Source organism: Gossypium hirsutum, chromosome D08, assembly GCF_007990345.1.
Source record: "Gossypium hirsutum isolate 1008001.06 chromosome D08, Gossypium_hirsutum_v2.1, whole genome shotgun sequence".
In the NCBI taxonomy this organism is placed as follows: Eukaryota; Viridiplantae; Streptophyta; class Magnoliopsida; order Malvales; family Malvaceae; genus Gossypium; species Gossypium hirsutum.
In genome coordinates, this window is record NC_053444.1 from 56,649,354 (window position 1) to 56,669,623 (window position 20,270).

A 20,270-nucleotide genomic window follows, 5' to 3' on the forward strand; every position below is an offset into this window, starting at 1 on the left:
GTTCTTCTATTGGCTGGGTACTTTTTTGACTTAACAAAGGGACATTATCGTTGATTCTCTTACCCCACCACCAAACGTATTTTGGGGTTGTTATGGAATTTGCAGCAAATCTTTTCATTTTGAGAGTTTGATTCTATTCGTTCGAAATTTCACGAACCTTCTTTTTATGATTGTCACCTTTGTATACAAACTCACATTGAGCCAACCTTTGTGTTGCCAGTATAAACTACCTCGACCTATACCATTTCAATATAAGTGGAGGGACATATCCAACAGCTCCCCATATCTTGAGTAGAGGGACCTAGTCAACGTCTCCACATCGGTACAAAATTTCATCAATGATCATCCAAGGGGCCCACCATTCAACGTCTTCGTCTTTGAGATTCTAGAGAATTGCCATCCATTTTTCTTCAAAAATGTTATCTTGTCTTTGGATAGTCACGAATTCTTTCAACGGAGAATAGTTTTTGAACACTTGATAGAAGACTTCTTTTACCTTCTAAAAGTGGCTATGGAACCAGACTAGCAAAACCTGTGCACATCCAATAAATTTTTCTTCACCCACTCTTCGACATGCACTTAAAGATCTGAAAGTCTAAGCCAAACTTGTTGGGACAGGAGTGACCTTTTTTTCAAGTCGATCAAATAGATCTGAAATTACTTCATCTACATGCCCTAGTGCTTTAGGAAATATGACCAACCTATAAATACTCAATGCAAAGACGTCGACCATTTTCCTCGCATTCGGATGTACTAAGATCAAATCCCGTAGAATTTTCCAAGGGATGCATTTACTATCTCCTTTTTGTTTAATCCAGGTCGCGACCCATTACTCACTCATCCCAGTTATGTTTATTAGTCTCTTTAAGAAAGTCGGGACGTTGGAGGCTTTAGAGTAGGCTTTATTGACTTGGATCCTTGGGCAACGGGGCAAAGTGGTATACTCTTCTACGGTGGGCACCAGGTCTATTTTCCCAAAAAAGAAGCAACGGTAGGCGAGATTCCAATACTGGGTAAGAGCTTGGAATAGGTACTTATCTACTTTGACATATAGTATATAAGGCAAATCACCACATTCACGGTAAAATAACTACTTACTTTCCTCGTCCCATTGATCCCATATTTCTTTCAGCTCTTAAAGATTATCCTGAATCACACTAATGCGGGTGAAATCCCATAATTCAGACATGTACCCCTCTGACCGGCTGCCACCTTTCTCTTGTTGTCTTTTCCCGGGCCATATTCTTACGGCCGCATTGTCTTCCACTTTATCAAGAAATCTCTTTTTCCATAACAAGCTCTCTATTTAGCAACTGAACAGGAATCAACACCCTTTTCTAAGATGAAAATGCAATGCAATTACAACCAAGACAAAATGAAACAAGTCAGTACATTTTATACAAAGCAATCATACAAAGCAAGAAATAATAAATAGAACACCTATTCGGGTAAGCACTAAAGGTTTGATATGGTTCTACCTAGGGTAGGTTCTTAGGGCTCATTATATGCAGTTTGGTTCTAAAGTAAGGGTACCTGAACCAAAAGATTCCTCAATCCTCACCCATTATAGGCTCATATGGACTGAGTTCAGTTCAGGGGAATACATTTCTCTATGTCCGTGTAGAGGTGAAAACCTCACGAAAACATAGGTACGGATGTATCCCAAAAACGATCCACTATCCTATACGGAGGTGAAGACCTCACGAAGGAATAACTTCCCACTCCCACTTAAGAAGGGTAAAATAGAACAATTATGTCATACAATATATGTGAAAATATACTAAGAGAAACTCGAACGAATAAAGCAGACATATTAAATCACTATGTAATCCAAGATAATAAAGACATTATTTACCACTAAACATGAATGATGAAATACAATGAAGGGACCTTCAATTTAAACTGAATTATCAATTTTCGGCAAAAAGACCAAAAAGTAATCAACTCGCGGTTTGACTCTCTTATTTGTCCCTAGTGGAGTTGCCAAGTTGTTGAAACCATTTTGGAATCGAATTTTTATTTTAAAAATAAGATGCAGTTGCCACCAATCCCTTTTTTATTTAGGTGTGATTGGATCACCTCAAAACTCAGTCATTTTAATAAAACGTTAAATTTACTAAAACAGTAATTTTCAGTCTACAAAATCTAGAAAATGGGTTCGGGAGTTGGTTATGTATGAGGAAGGGTTAGCACCCTCATAACGCCCAAAATTGGTACATAGTTGATAACTTGATGTTATGATGTCGAAAATTGAAAATTTGAAGAGAATTTAAAATACGGTCCCTTTTTGTACGATGTTATTTGATGGTGTAAAAAATTCCAATCTAAATTGAATTTTTAATGAGGAAGCGTTCTTATTTTGGGTCGATCAAGATGAAAAATTGTGTCCCGTAAGTTGGGGCACAAAATCTCAAATTCTCAAAAATAAAAATGCTCACCATTTAATTATCTTATATATTTTTTAATTGTTTTTACAAAAAAGAGAGAAGGGACATTCGATTATTTCGATTCAAGGAGAAAATCGTACCCCGTAAGTTGGGGCACAATTTTTAAAATCCTCAAAATAAAGAATATCGCCTTGGTCTTAATTATTATTTTTTATGCGCTTATGCCGAAAAACAGACGAGTGTATGTAGCAATTATTTACAATGTACCATGATGGAAAAATTATGGTATTAACAAAATAACATAAACAGTAATATAAAATGACAATAATATAATGAGTACAAATAAAAAATAATAATAAATAAATAAATATTCAATTAATAATATTATATAATAATACTAATAGTGAAATAATATAAAAATGAATGATAATAATATAATTACATTCATAAAATATTGATTCTTTGAGTGAATTTTAACAAAATTAATATTGATTAACAACAATGATTACTTAATAATATTAATAATATCAATAATTAAAAAAATAAAGGACCAAAATAAAATAATTGAGAAATCAGACAGTAACAAAAAAATAGTAAGTACATGGACTTAATTAGATGAATAGAGGACTAAATTGAAATTGTGACAGAACCTTAAGTAAAAATAAATAAAAACAATAAAATAAAGGGTTAAAATAAAGAAACAATAAAAGGTAGGGATTAAAAGGGCAAATAACCCAAACCCAGTACATGTCATTCCCCAAAAAGGTCGATAATCTGGGGACTAGATTGAATAAGTAATAAAATTTAACGTGTAAAATAAAAAAATAAAGCATAAAGGGTCAAATTAAAATAAAATAAAATAAATAGGGACCCAGAGGGTTATTTTCCCGACCCAAGTACCATGTCATTCCCTCAGTGGGTCCACAGTGAGTCAAGGGACTGATTTAAAAGAAAATCAAATTAAGGGGTAAAATAAATAAATAAATAAAAGGCACATGACTAAATTGAAAAAGGGAAAAAAGACGGAATGACCAAAGCTGCAAATAGACCCTCCCCTTTAGAAATGCGCGAATCCTGGGGCTATTTGGGTTGGACCTTCGGGTCATGCTCAAAACGACGTTTTGGGTGTCTGAAGTCAAGCTCAAAACGGCATCATTTTGAAGGGGCTATATAAGTTAAAAAAATGTTTAAAAAAATCATTTTTGCATCAGTTTTTTAATAAACAAAAAATACTTCCTTTTTTTTTCTTTTTTTCTTTTTGGTATCAAACCCTCTCTCCCCTTCCGGCCAAAAGGGCTTGGCGAGTTTCCGCCGTGGCCACTTGTTATCGGAAATGGAGACTGCCGCCTCTGGTGGCAGAAAATCGGAAAAGAATCATCTTTTTCATATTTTGATCCCTCGAAATCAAATTTAGGGTCAAAAACTCTTAAAAAACACCCTAAGTTCATAAAAAAAATCAAAAGTCTCTCTATTTCTTTCTTTTTTTTCTTTAAAAAAAGAAAAAAGAGTCCATGCCTCTTCTTCTTCTAATGAGGCTCCGGCAATCCCAAAGGGATTCAAAGGGCTACTTCATTTTCGAAGGCGAAAATGACCCGAAGGTAAAGAAAATTTAAAAAAAATCCCTCTTTTAGTTTCTTTTTCTTGAGATTTAAATAAAACTATAAAAATAAAACGAATACCTTTTCTGTTTCTTTTACTTTTTCTATTCTTCTATTTCATTGCTTGTAAAAAGTTACAATGTGTTTGTTAGGCTTTTATAGCCAAATCGATTACATTTTTTTATTTTTTCTTTTCTCTGTTGCTGTTGCTGTTGATGTTGTTGTTTCTGTTTCTTTCTCTTTTGTTTTCGCATGCACTTTCACATTATGGTGGCAATGAGCTCTTCAGTCAACCATGGTGGGGAATCGCATTTTTTCCATTTCGGTGAAAGGAGAACAGACCTCGAGCGGCGTGCTTATTGATGTGGTAGAGACGACGACTAGAGGGAGTTTAGGGTTCTAGGGTTTTTTTCTTTTTTCTTTTTAGTTTTTGAGCTATTGGGTATTTGGGCTTTAGGGTTTTGTTTTGTTTTTTTGTATTTTGGCTCGTATTTTGTAAATGGACTTTTTTCGACTTTTATTAATTTTCTGGTTTATTTATTTTATGTTTTTGTTTTGGTTTAGTTTGGGCCGGATAAAAATAGGTCTCTAAAAAACTTAAGTAGTATAGAAACTTAAGTTCTTCCTAAGTTAATGAAAACCAAGATTTTTGAGAGTTTGATAGAGAAAAATTTTGATCAAGTTAGGAACATGTACGTGTGTATTATTTCTGTAAGCAATCAAAAGAGTCTCTTGAGTTGCAAAGTTAAGCTTTCGATGGGGAAACTTAAAGGGAGAGTGATCTAGTCTTTGTACAACAGTGAGGTCGCTAAATTGGTGAGTATTAGACCAATATTAGGACTTAAATCATTGGTTGTACTATGAGAAATATAGTGGATCATTGATTTAGGCAAGTACCCACAAATATAAATAGAGGTCAAACTACGCAAAAGGACCCACAAACATAGATAGAGGTCAAACTACGCAAACTATCTTGGTGTTCTTTTTATTGTTTTTGCACTTTTTGTTTCATGGTTGAAACTGTGGTGTAACATCTCGTTTTTCAATAGTGTCGGAAACAGTGGTTATGGGACCACGATTCCGACCAATGAGTCAGTATTTTATTATTTATTTTTTATTTACAGATTTATTTTAGTGTCACATTAAAACTTTGGTTAGGTAACTTTAACACTTAGCTGGTTAATTAAGTAAAAGAAATAAATTGTAAAAGCTGCAAAAGTAAACCATTATTAGTTTATTTGTCTAATAGTTATAAAAACTATAACACCTATAACCCGCACCCATCACCGGATTAGGGTTACAGTGTATTATTATACAATTCAAAATATTTCATTATAGATAACATTATGATTTACAATAAAAAAATTAACATAGATTCCTGAATAATTAAGTTTACGATAAATTATGCATCTATAAACCTTAAATCGAGCCTACGAGGCTCTAAAAATAATTTTAGAAACAATCAAGGACCAATTCGAAACAACTCAAAGAATTCAGGGAGAAAATTATAAATCTTCCCTGAGCCTACGAGTTTGGATGTTAACATGCTATTGTTTGATTTTATATAGAGATTAAAGATGTTTGGTGGATCAAATAATGATATAGGTGACAAGATTGAGGTTAAAGGTTATCGAGTTGATAGATGAGATGATTATGATTGTGATGCACCCGGAGATAATCAAACATGTGCACATAGAGCAAATAGAGCTACGAAGCCTCGTTAGGAGGACCAGGGGGATGAAGCACTTTTGCGCACCATTGTGGATGTCCTTCGAAGGGTTGTCGATGTTGCACCCTAAGTCGCATTGTTGATTAGAGCTCGAAGAACTCCAATTAAAGAGCTAAAAAAGTATGGTGCCACTAAATTCAAAGGTGTTAAAGGCATTGATCTGAAAACTGCTGAATACTGGTTGGAAATTGTTGAGTGAGTGTTGGATCAATTGAAATGTATCCCATCGAAACGTGTTACATGTGTTGTTTCTTTATTAAAGGAATAGGTGTATTAATGGTAGTTGGCAGTAAGTCATCATGTTTTGTCTGCAAAGTTAACAAACATTAGCTTCTCCATCCATTTTGGAGTGATTTGACAAATTGTGCAAATTTAAGGGCTAAAAGAGATAAAAAAATTAAAGGGCTAAAATGACTTTTTTTTTTTGTAAAGTTAGAGGGCCAAATAAATCATTATGCCTTTTTTTTATTTGTAATATTATACCAACAAATTTAACAAAAAAAATTATCAATGTTTAATATTGGACTTGAATTTTGAAATATAAAAAGTAAATAGACTAAATTCTTGAAAATAAAAATACATAGACTAAATTCTAAATTTGTAAAAAAATACATAGACCTATAGCATATTTTAATGTAAAGCATATTTTAACTTACATTAAAATTTGCATACTACGTCACAATGAAACTAGTATATTTTAAATTCAACTATAGGGTTGGATATGTATGTGACAAAGCAAATGGGAAGATTATGGGGCAGATAAAGCCCGATGGTTTATAATCAGCTTATAATAGAAAGGGTAAACTACAAAAATAGTCACTTTTGTTTGCCTCGGGTTACATTTTAGTCACTTATGTTTGAAATGTTACGTTTTAGTCACTTATGTTATTATTTTGTTACGAAGTGATCACTCTTCCGTTAAGTTCCGTTATCTCCCTAACGGTAATCCTACGTGGCAGTCCAACTAGATTTTAAGTGCCAACTTGGATTTCTTAATGGGATGAGAATAGATTTTTAATTAAATAAATTTAATTAATTAAAAATTTTAAACTCTAAATCTTAATTAAAAAACCTTCATCTCCTCCCGTTTTTTTAGTTTTCTTTTTCAGGTGACTAAGAAAGCTATTATCATCAGAATTTTTTATTCACCTACAAAAACAAAAGAGGATTCAATAGAGGGTCCAGGTATGTCTTCTTCACCAAAAAATTTATGTTCTAAAACTTAAAATCAAGTGGTTGTCGACAAATTTATGTAATAAGATGGATTGCAATGACTGCAGCATGTGAAAACCAAGCCAAAACTTGAAGAAGCAAAGGGTTGCCATTACACCATCTGGAGACTTTCCGAAGGAAAGTCCAGAGGCAATGGAATAGATCACCATGAGCATTAAGGTGAGTCCATAAACTCGTTTTCGGCCTAATTTATCACCAAGCCAACCAAAGAAAAGCTGTCCAGCTAAAGTTCTGCAAAAGGCCACACCATTAACAACAGCTGCAATACGAGGAGGCAAAGTTCTAGGCTTTTCAGAAAGTGCATCGAAGTAGTAAATACGACCGAGCAATTTTGTGATAAGAGAGATGCTAAAAAGGTCATAAGCGTCAGTGAAGAAACCCATTCCAGCAATCACAATTGCAGTGAAATGGTACCATTGTGTCTTTACTGCATGCAACGCATTAAGAACTCCAAGCTAGTTTGCGATTTCTGTCTTTTTTTACTTGAAACCAGATCAAGTAGGAAATTAACAAAACATAGGAATTCTGGGTTTTCTCTGAATAAACAATCCCATGTCAAATAAAAATGGAAAAAGCCCCAATTTGAACAAAAGTTGGTTCAACCATTGAAACAAACTATTTTGGCTTTTCATTCTAGGATGTTAACTGGAACATCATTTTTTCACATGCTGCAGTCATTGCAGTTCATCTTATTACATAAATTTGTCGACAACCACTTGATTTTAAGTCTTAAAACATAAATTTGTCGGTGAAGAAGACATACATGGACCCTCTATTGAATCCTTTTTTGTTTTTGTAGGTGAATAAAAAATTCTGATGATAATAGCTTTCTTAGTCAACTGAAAAAGAAAACTAAAAAAAGGGGGGAAGATGAACGATTTTTTAACTAAGATTTAGGGTTTAAAATTTTTAATTAATTAAATTTATTTAATTAAAAATCTATTCTCATCCCATTAGGAAATCCAAGTTGGCACTTAAAATCTAGTTGGACTGCCACGTAGGATTACCATAAGGAGATAACAGAACTTAACGGAAGAGTGATCACTTCGTAACAAAATAATAACACAAGTGACTAAAACGTAAAATTTCAAACATAAGTGACTAAAATGTAACCTAAGGGAAACAAAAGTGACTATTTTTGTAGTTTACCCTAATAGAAAATCTGACGATTGGCCAATAGCTTCGGGCTATTAAACCGATACTTCTGTCAAAGCAAAATAATAATAATAATAATAATAATAATAATAATAATAATAAAATAAAACCTTAACTGATACGTGGGCAGCAAAATAACTAAAATTTCTTGGTATGATCAATGATACGTTCATGTTTCATGGACATGATCGTGGGGAGCTTTTGTCTCATGCAACATCAAAGTACAACACGGAGGAAACTATCCTAATCTAAATTGGAGGAAAATAAGATAAACATGAAGATTGTTTGCATCGTGGTTGATCGAATTCATTCGATCTTCATGACTTTTGCAAGGCAGTTGTCCACGGGCCTTGGGAGAGGTAAATACACAATGGGTCCTCCTGGATTAATTTGTTCAAGCCTGCAAATTTAATCGAAGTAACGTCATGGACAGAAAAAAATCAGTCGTTTTGGGCAATAGAAACTAAAGCTTGAGTAGAAGATAGAAACCAAGTAGTTGGATTGAATTAATGCTGAACTCACTTGTAGTTAAGGAGAAAATAATGAAGGAAAATGGAGATCTCAAGCTTGGCCAGATCAGCTCCAGGGCAAATCCTGCTTCCTGCTCCAAAGGGAAGGAATGATCCTGCTCTGGGTTGATGGTTCTGTATGCAATGCCATTAAAGCATAAGCCATTTGTCAATGTAGGTCATAGCCATTTTAACAGGCAAATGAAGTCTATATGTTTTACCCATTCAATACGTTTAAACGTACCTCCCATCTTTGAGGGAGGAACTCTTTGGGGTTTGAATAAACTTGAGGGTCCATATGAACACCCCTATTCCAAACCAGAACCTTCCAACCTTTCGGTATCAAATAACCTGGAAACATTGGTTTTTCACTTAGTGACGCCGATAATACAGATTAAGATGGATGAAGAATGTCGTGCTGGGAATTTGGAAGGGTTTAATCTCTAACCATTGATGTTAACATCAACTTTTGCCTCACGAAAGTTGCAAAAGGAGACACTCGCCCTTCTCAGTGTCTCATCAATAACCTGAAATTCAAACATCCCAGTATGTCACTCGTTGTATTCTTTTGACATTTGAAGTAAAGGACATGTTTCTTGCGAAATGAGTAAGTCAAATGATATAGTAGCACACACGTGACGTCGTTACCTTTTGAAGATAATACATTTCTCTGATATCCTTTAAAGTCAAACCCTTCTCTGTACTTTGTCTGTTCTTTAGGATTTCTTCCTGCTCTTCCTGAAAAACCGGTAATTAAGTGAAAATAAAAAGAAAACTGGCAATCAATGCTACAATGTCAATCATCCAACCTTAGCTTTTTTTAGTATTTCTGGATTGTTATGAAGATAAAGGATTGCCCACATAGCTACATGAGCTGAGCTTTCATGCCCAGCTAACAAGAACATGAGCAGTAAATCGATTATATCCTCATCCGGTAATTTCTGCCCATTCTCGTCTTCAATTTCCATAAGCAGATCAATCATTCCTTTCTTTCCATTTGGGTCATTGACTCTCCTCTCATCCAGCACTCCTTGTAGGATCTTAACCAACATCTTCCTTGCCTGTTCAGTTGTCAATTCGGATAAGCAAATTATATTGGACCGACGTTCCAAGTTCCAGGTGACTATATGATACTGTTAATTATGTTACCCGTTGCCAGCTAGTTAGCTACTTAGGTTTGACAAAATTGTCGTCTTTGGCATCTCTTTTTTGTCTTCATCTATATAAGAATCTCTACCTTGACTTTTACATTTAATTAATATAATAGGTTGAAAGGGATATTATTTGTGCAGAAGAAGGGTGTAGAAAATTGAAGTACCTTGAGAGCTTTGTAGAAAGCGAAGCCAGGAATATTAATAGCGGCAGATTTCATCCCATAGGTCAAGTCAGCATACCGCTTCTCAACGGACCCCATAACTGATTCAGCAGTGGAGCCAAGAAAGATATGGGTGATGACCTTGAAAGTGAACTGCCTTATCTCGTTCAACAGCTCAATCGGCTCTTTCATGCTAGACCATTCATCCAAAGAATTAACCACGATCTCCTCAATGTATCCAATATACATGGACAGTGCCTCGTGGCCGTTGATTGGGGCTGTTGTTAGCCTGCGAAGACGCTTGTGTTCGGAATTTGGAATGCTGTGAAACGATTTTTTCCCCGTTAATTGCTTTGTGGATAATGGGTAACCCAATCCAAATTGTTCATCGTCTGCCAACACTTTCCTACAGGTTTCCGGGATAGAAACTATGATGCTTGGACTTCCGAACAAGTAGGTCTTGTACATACCCGTTCGGCCATACCTGTAATCCCCCAAGAAAAAGGAAAAACGAGGGGTGTCAAGTTGTGCTCAAAATAACAACATGGTATCAACTAATCACTAGTCTAGTGGCTTAAACTTCTTATTATGCCAAATCACGGATTCCCCTACCTTGATCTAAAAGAAAAAGAAAACAAACATGGCAGTTCTGAACAACGAAAGGGAAAGAGAAAGACCTTTTAACCAAGTTGTAGATGAAGGTGTCAGGGTCGTTGGACCTGAAAACTTTGAGGAAAGACCACATGTTGCCGATGATAGGCCATCCCATATCGCCTGGAGGAAGGGAATGTTTCTTCTCTCCCAAACTGCTAACATAGCGCCATTCGTTTATTTTCTTAAGAAAACCAAACACGAAAACATAGGTTCCAAGCAGCACAGCAAGAATCAAAGCCAGTATATTTAAATATAATCCCATTATGGTTATGGAATTAATTTCTCTCTTTTGCTAGCTTTTTGGGTGCCTTTGGTACTTATGTTTTTTCAGACGACGCTCTATGTCGTTGCTGGCGATCTTCTAAATCCTAATTATATCTACAAACTGCCAAGCTGCCCTGCAGCCATAGCTCGTATCGATCAAATCCAGGGCAAGTATAATTATTGCTATATTATTATTTCTGCGTGCTCAAGTATCTGTCATTAGTCACCAAAGCCAGCACGTGATAACTCAGTCCATTGATTGCCATACTTTTTTTTATATTTGCATTTATTTTAAAAAAAATTATGTAGTTTTTAGCCTTTGTTTTCTAGTCACAAATGCATCAGTTACGGTATAGTCGTTTTAAAATGCCTGAAAGTAGAAACTCACTGCGTAGACTTTTGTTACATTAGAATCTTTGAATTTACAGGGGAAGGAGTGTGAAAATAAAACTGTTAATTATAATTAAATGAGCCTATATGTATTTATCTATAAGTTGTCAAATGTTTTATTATTTTTTCATTGATGAGGTGATTTAATGTAGTTCATTAATGACTTATAATAGAAAATAAAAATTAATTTATACTCAACTATTTCAAATAAATGGTTAAAAAATTTAATCAGCTCTGAATTTTCTTTTTAAAAAAATTAATTAAATTCTTTTTACGAAAAACCACATCCAATTAAATCCTCATTATGATAAATTTTCATAAATTAGACATTTTAATCAACAACTTTAGTCCTTGACTATTACTGTGCTCACGTGGCCATTAAAGGTTATTGATTTACTTTAATATCATGTTTAAGTCTAGAACGAATATGAACAAATGGACGTGTAAGTTCATTTGTCTAGACATTATTTTTAAAATTATAAAAAAAAAATTGGTGGTGTTTTCTCTATCTCATGATGTATGAGTTTTTGAAGTTGTTGCAGGTTTTTAAAATCTAATGTGTTTATTGTGGCATTAGCGTTTGGTCATTTTTGCTGTCAATACAAGATTTAAAACTAAAATGTTAAGAAACATATTATTATGGTCAAACACGTGAATAAAGAAAATGAGATAATAATGTGAAATTTGTTTAACATAGATGGTAAAATGTAAAATTTTAAATCACTTTGACAATGGGTACATCACATAAGCAACGCGAGATCTAGCCCACTCCAATGTTCGAATAACAAGATTTACATGTTGTGAGATATCAAGAACCATAATTTCTCTTTTTTTTCTGTATAATTTTCTAATGTTTAACAAAATTTTAATTTTTTTTATATATTCTATAAAATTTTTAACTTTTGTATAATTTAAAAAACTACATCTAAAATGAACTCGAACAAAAAGATTATGGACATCTATTTTAAACTAGAAGTTTTTAATAATTTTTATTTTTTTCTATGTTGCTGACGTGAGATGCCGCGTCAATGATCATGTCAGTATAGTAATGATCAATAATGAAAATTGTTGGTCAAATGACTTAATTGATAAACTTTTAATGTATAAAGATTTGATTGGATGTATTTTTCACAAAGAGACTTAGTTAAAAAAAATTTAAAAGTTTAAGAGTTAATTGAACCCTTTAACCTAAATAAATTAAGTAGATAAAAATTAGAGCGAAAAATAAATTTAAATTTTATAAAAAAAATTGTCAAAATAATAATATTTATGTGTTGTCCCTTAATATAGAATCATTTGTACATGACCATTTTAAGGTTAAAGATAGATTTGTCCAAGTCCACTTACTTCTTCAAGTTTGAATTTTTATTTTTTATATATTGAAAAGTTTAAGACCAACAAAAAAATAAGTTTTAAAAATTAGATTTGATAAAAATAAATTTGGATAATTTAAATTATGAGTGGGACTTGGTCTCCGATATTTAAACTTAACGGCTAGTTTTACTTATTTTCCAAGCTTAAAGTATGTAATTATATAATTTATATGATATAATGTGAAATATATTAGGACAAAACTGTTGTTGCACTTGATGTTACAAAGGATGTTGCAATAATATGAACAACAGTTTGTGTAACATTAAAAAGTGATGTGATTGGATTGAAAATTTTGACTTTTAGTAATATTTTTTTAATTATTTTTGAGTTTTTATTGTTAATGGTAAACTAGGATATAAAGGTTTCTAAATTAATGTTTGGTTTATGTTCATCTGTGGATAAAGATTAGGTAGAAATATTGAAATTTGGATTATCCTCCTATCATAATTATCTTGATGATCTAAAGGATGATTTTGAAGATATTAACCAATTGCTTAGAGTCTATAAATATCCATGAGGAGTATGAATTTGAGAGCATAAAATCTACTCTATATGAGTTGTCTTGCTTAATACAACTATGTGTTTATTTCCTTGTTGTACAAGTGTTTGCTGCCTCTAGTAGGGAGGTATTTAAGAGCAAGATGTTCTTGCGCCTGCAATAATTTTAGGATTGATTGGGCGTGATTTTATAGTTCATCATTTAATTGTGGATCATTCTCTAGGTAAGACCCTATAAACATAGGTTTGTGCACTAAACTACATCATTAATCCTTAGTGCATTATAAGTTTTTACTATCTTTCTAAGAATTGTAATAATCCAGTTTCTAATGGTGTCGAAAACAATAGTTTTAAAATCCCATTTTTTGATGATCGAGTCCATAAATATTATTAATTAATATTTACGAGTTAATTATTTTATTATTGAATTTTAGTTTAGAAAAAGTAATTTTGTTGAATTAGTGATTAATTAAGGTATAGGGATTAAATTGTAAAAGTAGTAAAAATTAATCACTATAGAATTTTAACTTCTAAAGGACTTAATTAGTAATTAATCCTAGGTATAAAAGGGAAATTTAACCACTTTCAAATGTGATGGACGGTTTGGTAAGGTTATATGTATATAAAAATGTTATAATTTATAATAAATATATATAATGTATTAGTTAAAAATAAAAGAAAGGAAAATGGAAAGAAAGACAACATTTTTCTTTCTTCTTCATCCCTTCACCGATTCTTCAAGGTGAAGAAGCCATTTTTTAAGCTTCCTTTTCTTGTCAACTTTCATCTTTGCATGGTAATTAATTTTAAGCCAGTTTTTTATATAAATTTTATGTTTTTTAGATCGTTATAACTCGATTTAACTAATTTAGGAGTTACTTTTCAAAATTGTTAAATTTTATAAATGTTTTCATTAATTATTTTGAAGCTTTTAGTGTTTCAATGATAGTTTGTACGCTTAAATGTTAAATAAAATTAATTTGTAAATTGAAATTTATTAATTTTAAAGTATAAGGACTAAAATGAAAATATTTCAAAATTGACATGAAAATTATGTAGTTATTGATTCTAGAGGGTTAAAGAATGATGAATTTGAAATTGGATTGAAAAAAAAGCCTGATTTGAAAGATATAGCTATTTTGGTTTTAAGGGCTCAATTAAATAAAATGTAAAACTTTAGGAAACTTTTGAAAAGTGAAATTGAACTGAATTATACTTATAATAGGATTTTATAAGGCTACTATAATTGATGAATTGTAATGAATTATCATAGATTAGGAATTGAATCAATCAGTAGATAATTTAGAAAATGATAAATTGTGTATTAGTCTCTGGTAACTTGTTTGTTGTCGTTTGTCCAGGTAAGTTCATAAGGAATTTACTATGTTATTTTATGTTATGTTTGAATAATATTAAATGTTTAGTAATTTAGGTTTATTATAAATTTAATGACTTTTGGCATCAAATAAACTAAATCGTAAAAGATGAAATACTTGATAAATATGAATAGATACATAATATCGAATGGATGTAGGAATGTTAAGTGGTTTGATAGTATGTATATGATGATGTTATGATTTAAAATGAAAATGGATTGTTACTTGAAATATAAAAAGTGTGTGTATAACTACATGGCTTGAAATAGTATAAAAATGGTATTGGGCTATGAATAGATACGAGATATCAAATGATAAAGAAAAATATATATGAATGATATGATATGTATTAGTTGTTTTGGAGAAATTGAATGATACGTATGTGTTGATGTTATAAAGTTTGAAGTGGTACGGAAATGATAGTGGTAATCGTGAAAGCTTAGTAAATGTTTCAAGGGTTAAAAAAGAATCGCGTGTTGATCATAGGTTTAGTTATCGATGGATGAGATCTAGTAGATGTTGAGGATTCTCGATATCTTGAGTGAGTAGCGTCGAATAAAGCTTATATAAGAAAATTTGATCTACAGCTTGTGTGAGTAGCTCAAATATCACAGCTCGTGTGAGCAATTTAAATTTTATAGCTTGTGAGAGCAAACCCAAATGATACGAATCAGGTACTAGTCAAGAATTTAGTTATCGATGACTGAGATTCAACATATGTTACGGATTCTCTACAGCTTGATCGAGTAACATCAAATAAAACTTATATGAACAATTTTGACTTACAACTTGTGTGAGCAAACCCGAGTCATACAGTTCCTGATAGCACATTCGTGCTCCTATTAGCAGTACGGTGCTCCTAATAGAATATTCATGCTCCTATTTTCATTGCGATGCCTTGATTACACATTTGTGCCTTGCTATGCACTCTGGTGCCTTGAATATTGGTATTGATTTGATTGAGATGGTATATGATATATGTGAACATGAATTTCTTGGTTGTGCATGCAAATTAGTTATGGATTGAATGCAATATAGAATAATACTCATGGTTATATGTACAATTGATCTAAGCATTGTGGTTTCAAAAGAAGTATGAAGATGCCAAAGATCATCATGAATTATTCCACCATGTTTCAATATCTTAAATTGTTGTATTGCTAAAGTAAGTTAAGTAAATTTTATATAGACTTATTAAGCATTTAAAATGCTTACTCGTTGTCTCTTATTTCCTTGTAGATTGTCAATTGCGGAACATGTCGGGTGGATCATCATGAGGTTTACACTATCCTATCGGCAACTTAGTAGACTTTTAATTGTTTAGGACTTGATTATGTGGCATGTATAGAGGGTATATATATTGTGTATGTGTCTTCTTGAATGTTTATGAGTTTATCTAAAATTTAAGGCTGATTTTGGATGTTTGAGTATTATGTTTATAAGTATGTATGGTATTAATATGTAAGTAATATTTGAGGCATGTGGATGGTTAATTTTTAATATGGAGTGATTTGGCTAAGGTGATAAGAATGATGTCTTTGAATTGGAATGAAAATGTGATGGTTCAACATGATGAATAAGGTGTTGAATTGTATGACCTATTTGGTAAGAAGAGTACATGAATAGATGCCCTGTTTGAATGTTAATTGTGAAATGTTGTCAATTGTGGATGAGAAAATGAATGAATGTGCAAATTGATGTCTGAGATAAGTTTTATGCAGGTTAGTTGGGTGTTTTCATGCACCATTATATTAAACCTTGGTTAAAGCATGAAATGGGTTTTTAAACTTGTGATTTTTGGCCATCAATGTAAAAGTATCGGTAGCAGGAACCAAGGTATTTATAATTGACCAAATGAATAGTGTTTTAAAAATGGCAGAATGTCAAACCGATATCAGTACCTACCATAAAAATATTGATACTTGTTCCCTTGGTATCAATACCTAGTTTTGAAGTTTTGAATTGTTTTTAGCTTTGTAACACCCTTAACCCGTCTCTGTTGTCGGATTAAGGTTACAAAGAATTACTATACTATATAGACATACTACCATTTACAAAAGTAACCAAAACACAACAAAAGCATAAATTACCTTAAACCCGATACATGTCATTTATAACCATAGTTCAAAATAACCAAAAACTGCTAAAGTGATTGTTGGATAGTGTGATAAGACTCCGACAAGGTTCCAATCAATTGAGCTTCCGATGATCTACAAAACAAAGGAAAAACAACCGCATAAGCATTTACTACTTAGTAAGTTCGTATAAGGTAAACTTCAACTTACCGAACATCAATTAACAATCCATACAACCATGCTCATTTTATCATTTAACATAAAACTTTCCTATGCACCATCATTCACATGGTTAGTAGAAATCATGAAAACATACCTTTCTTTTTCATCACATAGCAACATCTCATTCATTACATTTCATAAATTCATACCTATTTTACCTTTTCAAATGAACATTACCAATAATGGATTCTTATACATGCTTTTCCATCATCCTTTTCTCACTCGTTGAACCATTTAGAATTTCATCGGATACTCGAAAATGCTCATACATAGTGTGCCTTTTCATTTAATCATAACCTTTCCTTTTCAATACTGCTCACACGAGCTGTAAAATAGGCCTACTCACACGAGTTGTCGGTCAAAATGCAAGACCTTAGCCATCGGTAAAACATTCAAGACCAGCACCCGAAAACGGATAACCCTAATGACATGTCATTTATATCCTAAGAATTCTTAAGGTTAAAACGGGATTACTTAACCATTAATTGTTCAAAACATTGTGATATTTCTGAGTCCAATTTATATTCAACATATTATAACAAATAATCAAATAAAACTATAATTAATAAGATTATAATTCATACGAACTTACCTCGCTACCACGATCGTTTAACAGAGTCGAAAACTAATCCAACACCTTAGATTTGCCTCGATTTAAGTCTGGTTGTTGTTTATCTTGATCTAAATAATAATTTCATTCAAGTAAGTGCTTCAAATAACTTCAATTATTCAATTAAATCTATAATTCATATTATCATGAAATTACAAACTTACCCCACCTATTTTAACTTTTTCAGAACTTAGTCCTTAAGCCAATAACTTGAAATTTAACCATTTTTTAACCTAACCCATGATAACTAATTCTTCCTTAATATTAAATAATCTAAAATTTTCCATTATTTCATACAATATACATGAAATTTATCAATTAAGCAATTTAATCCCTAAACCTTACACTCATAAAAATCCACTTAACAAATCACGATCATTTAACAACCAAATTCAATTATCTTACACTTATCATCTCAAACACATCAATTTCATTCATGGAAAAATCTCCAACCTTTAACAATTTTACAAATTAATCCTCGGGCTAAATAGATTAAGCTAAAACGATAACAAAAACATAAAAATTATTAAAAACTCGACTAAAAACGTACCATGCATGAACAAAACACCATAGTCGAAAGCTCCCTATTCTCTACAATGGTTTTTGGTTTGAGCAAAGTAAAATTGGAGAAGAGGATAGCCATTCATCTTTTCTTTAAGTCATTTATTTAATTATTTACTATTTTACCCTTATGTTATAACTTAATAATGAACATAAACATGCCCATAATTGCCCACTATCAAAATGTATGGTATAATTATCATCTAAGAACATTAGCTTGAGATTTCATAGCCATTTGAACCCATTAACTAAATCAAATTTTGAACTTTTTTTTTAATTTAGTCCTTTTTACCTAATTAACTATTTAAACTTCAAAATTTCTTAACGAAAATTTAATATTACCTTAAATTAACCCTGTATACATTAAATAAATATTAAAATAATAACTCACTCGTCGGAGTCATGGTCTCGAAACCACTGTTTTCGACACCACTGAAAATAGGTTGTTATAAGCTTGGTCATTATTCTTACTCAAATCTGTTCAATTATATTTATATGCCTAATTTAGTTCCAATTTTGTTTGTAAATAATGTTATGCATGTCATTGGTAAATGATTGATGTTTTTAAAATGAAATAAGTGATATAAACGGTATCGATACTAATTTTAGTATCGGTACCTACCATAAAAGTATTGGTACTTGTTCTCTTGGTATCAATACCTAGTTTCAAAGTTTTCAAAATTTTCATTTTGGTCTTTATTCTTATTCAAATCTATTCAATTATATTTATATGCTCGATTTAGTTCCAATTTTATTTGTAAACCATGTTGTGCATGTAATTGGTAAATGATTGATTTTTTAAAATGAAATAAGTGATATAAATTGTATTTAACTGTTCTGATGATTGTTTTAGCATCACGTAGCTCAGGTCTGGTGACCAGATTGGGTGAGGGGTATTATAAGAATTGTTGTGGCAGTTGGAACAACATTATGTGTAACATCATTGAGCCAAATGTTTTCATTTGATATCAAAGCCTAACATCAAATGTACTTGGTACAATTTTGTGTTTGGTTGATAGTTATGGATTATATGAAAGCATGAAACTCAAATTTTGAACCACCATTGTTAAATGGCTCTGCCTTCTAAAAAACTTGAATTAGAGCTTTTATTAAAGCCATTGATAAAAAAAGCATGGCTTGCAATATTAACAAGATGTGAACCTCACACTAACACCAATACAAATGACACCCAATTTGTTAGACTTGAGAAATAATTGACTATAGAGGAGGAGCTACTACTATAAGACACTTAATGCAATCTTCAATGGAGTGGGTTGTAACAGGCTGTTTTTGAATCAGATCGAAATAATGGTTTCAGGACCACAAACCGAGTTAAAATATTTATTTTATTATTTTAATAAGGTTTATAGTATGATAGAATTACTATGTGAAAGCTTCGTAAAGAAATTTTACTGTTTGATTTCTTAATTTGTCAAAAAGGACTAAATCGCGTAAAGTGAAAAACTTGTGTTCTATTAGTTAAATGTATTAAATAGCTATAGAACCTTAAAATAAAGGTCCTTAAGTGGTCAATAGACCATTGGAGAGTTAGTGGAAGATGATAGCATTGCAATTGGTCTAGTTTTAAATATTTTAAAGGTTAATTTAGTCATTTGGTTATTAATGTTAATAATAAATAAAACAAACAAAATTCATTAATTCATTCATCTTCCTAGCCGATTTTAAAAAGAAGAAAAAGCCATTTTTAGGGCTCGATATTTGGCCAAGCTTTTCAAGCTCAATTAGGTACGGTCTTGACTCGATTTTTAATAATTTCTACGTTTTTGAGCTCGTTACAGCTTAATCTAGCTAGCTCGTACCTTCATTTTTGAAACTGTTATAGATTTCAAATGATGTCATTGTTGAATGCTTGGTTGTTTAAGTTTTTATTGATAGATTATGAAGTTTAATGTTAGATATATAAGTTTTGTTAAGTGATTTTTGACAAAAATATCAATTAGGGATTAAATTGAGAAATTATGAAATGTTATGGTTAAAAGTGTGAATAAAGAGAAATTATGGGCTGCTAGTAGTGTGTGATAAGTTCGGCTAGGCATGGTTTAAGGTCTAATTGCATAAATTTTCCATTTTATGTGATAATGACTAAATTGCAAAGTAGTCAAAAGTTTAGGGGCAAATGTGTAATTTGCCAAAATTATGAAATTGAGCTTAATTGAATTGAATAAAAGATTGAATGTGTTAAATTGATATTATTGGATCGGAGAAAACGTAAAGTTGACGAATAGGCGATAATTTCTATCCGAGCGACTCAAGGTAAGTTCGTATGTGGTAATTTCATTATAAATGCATGTTAAATGCT

The 20,270-nt window shown here is 31.9% G+C and overlaps 2 protein-coding genes across 4 annotated transcripts; both read right to left on the reverse strand.

The window, feature by feature from the left end:
* Window positions 1-6,859: 6,859 nt before the first annotated feature.
* LOC107933552 (probable inorganic phosphate transporter 1-5) lies at window positions 6,860-7,330 on the reverse strand. The gene is made up of 2 exons (XM_016865788.1): window positions 7,017-7,330; window positions 6,860-6,863 (listed from the first exon to the last, which is right to left on the reverse strand). Exons 1-2 carry the CDS (start codon window positions 7,328-7,330, stop codon window positions 6,860-6,862), a joined length of 318 nt encoding a protein of 105 aa, XP_016721277.1.
* A 907-nt stretch (window positions 7,331-8,237) lies between these two features.
* Window positions 8,238-11,029, reverse strand: LOC107933542 (beta-amyrin 11-oxidase). Of its 3 annotated transcripts, none has more exons than XM_016865778.2 (8): window positions 10,604-11,029; window positions 9,930-10,410; window positions 9,421-9,672; window positions 9,260-9,340; window positions 9,060-9,138; window positions 8,833-8,962; window positions 8,625-8,746; window positions 8,238-8,502 (listed from the first exon to the last, which is right to left on the reverse strand). In XM_016865778.2, the coding sequence occupies exons 1-8, from the start codon at window positions 10,840-10,842 to the stop codon at window positions 8,420-8,422; spliced, it is 1,467 nt and encodes a 488-aa protein (XP_016721267.1). In that variant the 5' UTR covers window positions 10,843-11,029; the 3' UTR covers window positions 8,238-8,419. The 3 variants fall into 3 exon arrangements, with proteins under 3 accessions (XP_016721267.1, XP_016721266.1, XP_016721269.1); XM_016865777.2 differs by having other exon boundaries at window positions 9,260-9,349; window positions 10,604-11,026; XM_016865780.2 differs by having other exon boundaries at window positions 8,856-8,962; window positions 9,260-9,349; window positions 10,604-11,023.
* Between the last annotated feature and the right edge of the window lie 9,241 nt (window positions 11,030-20,270).

Excerpts from the sequence above, each read along its gene's own strand:
- LOC107933552 (XM_016865788.1), bottom strand. The coding sequence starts at position 7,330 with ATGGGTTTCTTCACTGACGCTTATGACCTTTTTAGCATCTCTCTTATC.
- LOC107933542 (XM_016865777.2), bottom strand. The coding sequence starts at position 10,842 with ATGGGATTATATTTAAATATACTGGCTTTGATTCTTGCTGTGCTGCTT. Across the intron at positions 9,673-9,929 it reads CTTTCTACAAAGCTCTCAAG|GCAAGGAAGATGTTGGTTAA; the intron begins GTACTTCAATTT and ends ACAACTGAACAG. Across the intron at positions 9,139-9,259 it reads AAATGTATTATCTTCAAAAG|GTTATTGATGAGACACTGAG; the intron begins GTAACGACGTCA and ends TTTGAATTTCAG.